The sequence below is a fragment of the Belonocnema kinseyi genome, chromosome 10 (genome assembly GCF_010883055.1).
Source record: "Belonocnema kinseyi isolate 2016_QV_RU_SX_M_011 chromosome 10, B_treatae_v1, whole genome shotgun sequence".
NCBI classification, from domain to species: domain Eukaryota; kingdom Metazoa; phylum Arthropoda; class Insecta; order Hymenoptera; family Cynipidae; genus Belonocnema; species Belonocnema kinseyi.
Window position 1 is genome coordinate 363102 of NC_046666.1, and position 8198 is coordinate 371299.

Here is an 8198-nt window from a genome sequence, read left to right on the forward strand (position 1 = left end):
AGCCGTTTATCAAAATTGTTTTAATAATTACACTGTTGTGAAGATTAAATAAATACTAAAAGCCATAAATGAGCTCCACTCGAATTCGGCACGATCGCTGCAACTTAATCGCTAGGAATGTTTACATTCAATAATGTAAACAGATACTAAAGGATTATTTGATTACTGATGTATCAATTTTCATTCAATTTCAGATAAGTTTAATTTTAAGCTTTTTAATTATAAATCATTCAATTTTCAACACTTCCTTAGGATAATTATTCTTTTGAAAATTTCCAGTCAAATATTAAAAATTTTTTAATGATATATTTCTTTATATCTTCAACTAAAAATCGGGCAACTTTAAAATAATACCTTGAAAATTAAGAATTAAAAAAAAAATACAAAACAAGATTGCTGTAATATGATTGTAATTTTTTAATTTGATGAATTTCTATTGAGAAAAATTAATTTTCAATTGAAACAATAAAAATGAATTTTCTGCAAAAAAAATTAAATGTTATACAAAGCAGTTGCATTTTTAACCAAAAAGAGATTAAATTTATACCAAAAAATAAATTTTCCACCCAGAAAAATTGTTGAATCAAAAATGAAAAATAATTGTTGAACTTTCAAAAAAAAAAAAAAAAAAAAGATTAATGTTTATCAAAAAATGTTACAGTTGATATTTCCACAACAAAATTTTAATTAAAAATAAAAAACATTTATATTTGACCAAAAATATAAATTTTCAACATAATTTGATTTTGACCAGAAAAATTGTGACTTTCTACCAAAAAAGACGAATTTTCAACAAACAAAAAAAATCATAATTTTTTTTACCAAAATGTTGAATTTTTAACAAAAATGGACTAGATACATTTTCACTGAGATTGAATTTTCAATAAAAAGAAAAACGAATTTTAAACTACACAGTTTAATTTTATACCAATTTGTTGAATTTTGAAGCCAAAAAGCCAAATTCTCCATAAAAAAATTTAATTTTAAAACGCAAGAACATGAAATAACAAAAAAGTTTATTTACAATTAATCAGTTGAATTTTTTAACAAAACATTTGAATTTTCAGTTTGAAGAACTTTTTTTTTACAACAAAAAGAATTTTGAATTAAATTTTTTAACAAAAAAAACGAACTTTCAACTAAAATTATGAATCTTCAACGAAAAAAAATGAAATTTAAAAAAGTTCGTTAACTTTCAACGAAGGAGTGGAATTTTTAATGAATCATTTTTTTGGTTAAAAATTCTACTTTTTGGTTACAAATTCTACTATTTAGTTAAATATTGAACTATTTTATTGAAAATTGAAGTTTTTTGTTAAAAAGTAATCGTTTTTGGTCGAAAAATTACATTTTTTGGTAGAAAATTCATTTTATTTATTGAAATTTCATTTTTTTAATATTTATCTTTTTTGGTGGAAAATTAGTTCTTTTTATTTAAATAGTCCATAATTGTATTTTTTAAAGGAAATAATCTCTTTTACTAGAAACATACCTTTTTTGAAAATTCAACGATTTAAAAAAAAAATTGCAGAAAATTCATATTTTTTTGTTGAAAATTCATCTTTTTGTAGAAAATTATTATTTTTTAGTTGTTGAAAATTCACCTTTTTTTGTTTAAAATTAACATTTTGGTTCAAAAAATCTATTTTGATTTAAATTTAGTTCTTATCAAAAATAAAACAAAAACTTCTTATATTTTTTTTTTTAGAATTATCTGAATTCAACTATTTTGTTAAAAAGTTTATATTTTTTGTCGAAAATTCGTCCTTTTTTGAATTGGAAATTCTTTTTTACTTAAAAAATCGTCTTTTTGGGTTAAAAATTCAACAATTTCATAAAAAAATATCACCTTTTGGATAAAAATTCATCTCTTCGTTAGAAATTCTATTGTTTGTTTGAAAATTCAACTATTTTCTTAGTCATCTTCTTTGGATCAAAATTGATCCTTTTTGATTGAAAGATAATTATTTGTATTTGAAAAAAAAAAAATATTTTTATTTTAGAATTTTTCTAAATTCAAATATTTACTTAAAAAGTAATCTATTTTTTTAGCCAAATTTCAACTAATTTGTTGAAAACTTGTATTTTTATATAGAAAATCAATCCTTTTGGTGTAAAAATCCTCAATTCGTATCGAAGTCATATTTTTTAGTTTAAAAATTCGTCTTCCTTGCTTCGAAATTAAATTAAACCGGCTTGTAAAATATTCACATTTTCGAATTAAAAATTTAAGACTATGTTTGAAAATGCAACTCTTCCTGGTTCAAGTTTAATCTTTTTTATTTTTGAAAATTCGATAATTTGGTTCAAGATTCGTCGATTAGGAAAGTGTAATAATAAAAACTCTCTTTTGTTTGCAAGTTACAATCTTGAACAAAATGGTGACAAAAGATGACAAAAGATGAGAAATGCCAAAATAGGAGAAAAAACTTACAAATCCTTAAAAAAATGTAACAAAAGGTGACAAAATTGAAAATAGGTGATAAAGATGAATAGGTGACAGTCTATGATGACTGAAATTAATATATAAAAAACGTTTAAATCGAACCTGTTTTAAATTGCATTAAATTGATTAAATCATGCGATATGAAATAATTCCTGGTAAAAAAAAAACATTTATCATTTCCTGGGATTTTCCTGTCTCAAAAACTTCCTGGTCACTTGTAAAATATTCATATTTTCAAATAAAAAATTTAAGACTGTTTGAAAATGCAACTCTTCTTCCTGATTCAAGTTTAATCTTTTTTGTTTTTGAAAATTCGATAATTTGGTTCAAGATTCGTCGATTAGGAAAGTGTAATAATAAAAACTCTCTTTTGTTTGCAAGTTACAATTTTGAACAAAATGGTACTTTTTCAACTGAAAAATGTGACAAAAGATGACAAAAGATGAGAAATGCCAAAATAGGAGAAAAAAGTGACAAATCCTTAAAAAAAAAGGTGACAAAAGGTGACAAAATTGAAAATTTTTGTTTGCAAGTTACAATCTTGAACAAAATGGTACTTTTTCAACTGAAAAATGTGACAAAGATGACAAAAGATGAGAAATGCCAACATAGGAGAAAAAAGTGACAAATCCTTAAAAAAAAAAGGTGACAAAAGGTGACAAATGTGACAAAGATGACAAAAGATGAGAAATGCCAAAATAGGAGAAAAAAGTGACAAATCCTTAAAAAAAAGGTGACAAAAGGTGACAAAATTGAAAATAGGTGATAAAAGATGAATAAGTGACAGTCTATGATGACTGAAATTAATATATAATATCCTGGTAAAAAAAAAAAAAAAAAAAACATTTATCATTTCCTGGGATTTTCCTGTCTCAAAAACTTCCTGGTCCAGTGTCCATCATAATTGAGCTGAAAATTTCGCACTTTTGCGTAATTATTTATATAGACAAATGAAAAAATTGATTACCATATTAATCGGCGATATGGTTGGATTTGCCCAGTCTACATTGACACTGTGAGAGAATATATCATCTTTGTCTGGAATAAGTGTCCTCCTTGCCGTAGCCGCTGCTGCATGTGTAGTATATTCAAGTAGGGCAAACTCGGCTTTATTTTTCGTATTTCTGTATACATAGATCCTGCTCACCTCTGCTGTTCTAGTACAAATTTTCTGCAAAGAAAAAAATTATTTCTCTTTATTTGAATTCAGTCCCTATAGGATAAAATGGCGAATGTCCCACTTGCACTGCACTGACACCTCCTCAAGTGTTTGTTGTACCCCCACCATCTCGCGTCGGATTAGAGGCGGGGCATAGCTGACATTTTGAAATTAGTATCCATTCATTTTACTTATAATCCCTCTGCATTCGCAATGCTCATTCATAGAATGTCTTTATATTACTCTAATTTGAAAAGCTTCGAATTTAAATTTATTGTCATTTGAAGATCTTTAATTTCGGAATTTAAAACTTTGCAAACTTTACCATTTTTAACGTTTTAAAACTGAGAAATATTTGACTGCAATTTCTTATGTATCGATCTGAAATAATTTGCTTGGAAACATTTTCTATGAATTTAAATTGATGAAACTATTAATGCTTTTAATTTCAAATAAAAAAATTTTATTATAGATGGTACTAATTAAAAAGTTGGCCAATCTTACTATCTTACATATTATTCAATTTTTTTAACGTTTTCAGTTTAAAATTCATGGACTTTATTACTTTGTATTTCAAAATATTGTATAACTAGTAGTTTGATTCAATGTACATATTAATACAAGAATTATGTTTAATCACGAAAATAATTAAAACTTTAAGAATAAACCTTATTGTAAATAGTGTTTGCAACCAAATATTTTATTTTAAAAAATACAAATTTTTGCCAGTTATACATAGAAAAAATTCGGTTTCTAAATTAAAATGAGAATGAATAATAGCACTGCGTATTAAGATTCACTCTGTGAAAATTCCTGGAATATTTTATAATTAATGCTTAACCATTGTAAATTCTTCATAAAATATTTATTAATATATTTTTATTATTATTTGTGACTGAGACATTCAACTTAATCTCAAGCTATTTGAATGGAAGAAACGAATTCCTTGTACATGAATTTCGAAAATTTCAAATTTATTCATCTAATTTGTTTCTGAAACTATAAATTATTACATTTTACAATATTTTATGATAATTTATTTTTTGAACTAAAAATTCCTCTTTTTAGGATCCGTATCATTGCCCCCTCCCCCATGTCGTTTAATAATAACGTTAGAGGATGAAGTATGGTGAAATCTTACTGTTAAAAATTGAATCAAGTTAAAAAACATTATTTTTTAAACAATTTATTATTTATAAACATATTATCTTAAAATAATGCTTGAAACTCGGTTTTTTCTCGAACATTTTCCACTTTAAATTCTAATGAGGTTATAATTGAATATCATGTCAACGAACATACCTGTTTAAACAATTTATTATTTATAACAATATTATCTTAGATATTATCAGAGTGGCCATTTCCCGGTTCGCCAACATTTTTTACGATTAAAGTGAACAATTCAGACGCATAAAGCTGAAAGATTCCGTTCAAAACAGGTATTCAAAACAGGAACTTTAGTAAAATTTATTTCTTCTTTTTCACATTTTCAATATGCTTAAAAACAATTTCAAAACATTGAAAAACATCAATTTTGTTAAAAATTTTATGGAATATTTTTAACTTTGTTATCATTTTTTTAATTCTTTTGAAAATTCTTAACTACTCTTTATATCATTCGAGTTTTCAATCAAATTTTTAATAAATCCTGCAAAATTAAAATAAGCTGTTTAAATCTTCCATATTATTTCCTGGCAATTTTGGAAATCTTATTAAATATACTCTTACAATTAATTTAAAAAAATAATCATTTTTAATTTTCCAATTTAAAAATAATTATTAGTAAATTGGAAGATAAAAAATTCCAAGTTTCATAAATTACAATTTTGGAAATCTTTTTCAATAAACTCTTACAATTAATTTTTTAAAATAATCATTTTTAATTTTACAATTTTAAAATAAATATCGGTAAATTGCAAAATAAATAAATCCTAAGTTTCATCAATTGTACAGATCGAATGTTTAAAAAAATGCATAATGCATAAGTTTCAATGCTCTAAATTGAACAATGAAACAACTAATCTAGATTAATCATTTTACGCAATTTTCAGTGAAAAGCATTAAAACTTAAAAGATAACAATTTTTTTCAATTAACACTTTTTAAATTAAAAGTTGAATCCTTTTATATTTTGAGTTGCCACAAAAATTTATTTTGTAATCTTGGTAAGTATTCTTTTAAATAACTATTATTTGGAAACTTTTGAATTATTTTTTTAATTCTTTCAAAACTTCTGAATATCGTTTAAAATTATTCGACTTTTTCCACCGAGAAAAATAATCTTCTACCAAGAAACAAGACGTTTAATACACGAATTTGTAACCAAGTATGGTTACAAATTTGTAACCAAGTATACTCAAAATATTCAAATTTGTATTAAAATGCCATATTGAAAAAATGTCCTGAAAATTTTCTTCAAATTAATTTTTCGAAATAAATAATTATTTTCAGTTTTTCTAGAAAATTATTTGAAATCATTTCAAATTTTTAATTTTTTCAAAATTTCTAAATATCTCTAACTTACTCGAATATTGTTTAAGAATAGTAGGCATTTGTTCTTAATTTTACATCAAAATTCAACTATTTGTCTTATAAATTAAATTTTTTAAACAGCACAATCAAAACTTTAACGTTAAAAGTTTAATTTTGTAGTTTAGTTATGAATATTTAATTTATAATTACTGATTTTTTTTTTAATAATAAGAAATTGTTTTTTTTTTCTTTGAAAATTTTCAAATTGAATGTTTTAAAAATGGAATATTTTAGACTAAAATAATATTTTAAATTTAATAAAATCCATTTGGTTATAAATATATTATTTTCAAGTTATTTAAAGATTGAAAATAATTTATAAAGTCTTGTAAAATCAATTATTATTTAATTTTTAAATCTTGAAGTACAGTTCAATTGCAAGAATTGTAAGAATCGTTAATAAATTAATATTCACATTTTATCGACTGAAAATGTATTTTAGCCAAAATCATTGATTTTAAACGCTTCTAAATTTCAATTATTTGAAGCCTTTAAAATTGAATTTAAAAATTCTTTGAATTAAAATGTATCCACGCTTAAAAACTTAAAATTTCATAATTGAAACATTTGGGGTTTCTACCAAACTGTTGAATGTTCAAGACAAAGACGATTTTCTATATAAAACCTGAAAAATTTGAAGTTTAAAAAAAAGTTAATTTTCAATCAAATTAAATTTCGCAGTAAAAACACTAATTTTTAACCCGAAAAAGTAATTTTCAACAAAATACATAAATTTCTAATAAAATAGTTGATTTTTCAACTAAGAAGTTCAATTTTCTACCAAAAAAGACCAATTTTGAACAAGCTGCATACATTTTCAATTGAATAGTTGAACTAATTTAAAAAAAAAAATTTGAACCAAAAACGAATTAGATAAATGTTAATTTGAAAAAATTCATTCTTAATTCAAAAAATTAATGTGAAGTTTCTTCCACATAGTTCAATTGTCTGAAACATTTTTGAATTTGGAAGACAAAAAGACTATGTTTCTTTTTCGAAATTATAGTTTAACTTTGAACGAAGAAATTGAATTTTCAACATAAAAATATTTGCTTCAAAAAAAAATATAATATTTGCTATTTTAACCGGTCAAAAGATTTTAATTTTGACTAAACACAATTAAATCTAAAAACAAAAAAAAAACGAATTTTAAACAAAATAGTTGAATCCTCAACTAAAATCGATTAATTTACCAAACAATTGCACTGCTAACAAAAAAATGATTTTCTATTAAAAAGACGATTTTTCAATGTATAAATTTTTGGCCAAATAGTTGAATTTTCAACTTTTCGTGATTCTTTTTATATTCCATTTATTTATTCCCTATCCGAAGTCCGGGTTCAGCATTAAAATTCTTGTAGAAAATTCCAAGTCCCAAAGTCGAAATAAATTTTTTTTCTGAAAACCCCTGTTCCAAGTCACAATTTTAATTCTTTTTGCAAATGCCTGTCCCAAATCAGGAATATATCTATTTAAAAAAACAAATACTATAACTCAGAATTATAGTAACTCCTTTTTCCAAAATTTAGAAGACGGAAGTTTTAAATTTAGAACGAATTCTGGCTTGGAAGAATTTATTTTAGAGAAGAGAATTTTTTTACTATTTTTTCACAAAACCATTTAATTTTTTACCACATCGTTAAAAGCAAAAAAGATGAATAGTCAGCATTTTTAAATCATAAAAGTTTAATTTTTAACTAAAAAATTAGGTAGATGAATTTCTATTGAGAAAAATTAATTTTCAATTAAAAAACAAAACAAAAAATGAATTTTTTACAAAAAAAGTTGAATTTGGTAGCAAATTGTTAAATTTTATAACAAATTTTTAAATTTTCAGTCAAAAATGAAAAAAAAAAATGTTAACCAAATTGTAGAATTTTCAACAAAAAAGATTAATGTGTATCGAAAAATGTTATAGTTGGTATTTCCACAACAAAATTTAAATTAAAAATTAGAAGCAGTTAGATTTGACCAAAAAGTATATATTTTCTACATGACTTGATTTTAATATAAAGAAAAATTGATTTTTTATAAAAAAAAGACCAATATTTAAACAAAAAAG

The 8198-nt window shown here is 23.2% G+C and overlaps 1 protein-coding gene across 1 annotated transcript in view; it reads right to left on the reverse strand.

Annotated features, from left to right (window-relative positions):
* Positions 1-3295: 3295 nt before the first annotated feature.
* LOC117181930 (probable RNA-binding protein 46) overlaps positions 3296-8198 on the reverse strand; it is an 8217-nt gene continuing 3314 nt past the window's right edge. The window contains exons 2-3 of the mRNA XM_033374951.1: positions 3414-3617; positions 3296-3355 (exon numbers count right to left, since the gene is read on the reverse strand). Of these exons, the coding sequence (XP_033230842.1) occupies positions 3296-3355; positions 3414-3617 (264 nt within the window). The remainder of the gene's footprint in view (positions 3356-3413; positions 3618-8198) is intronic.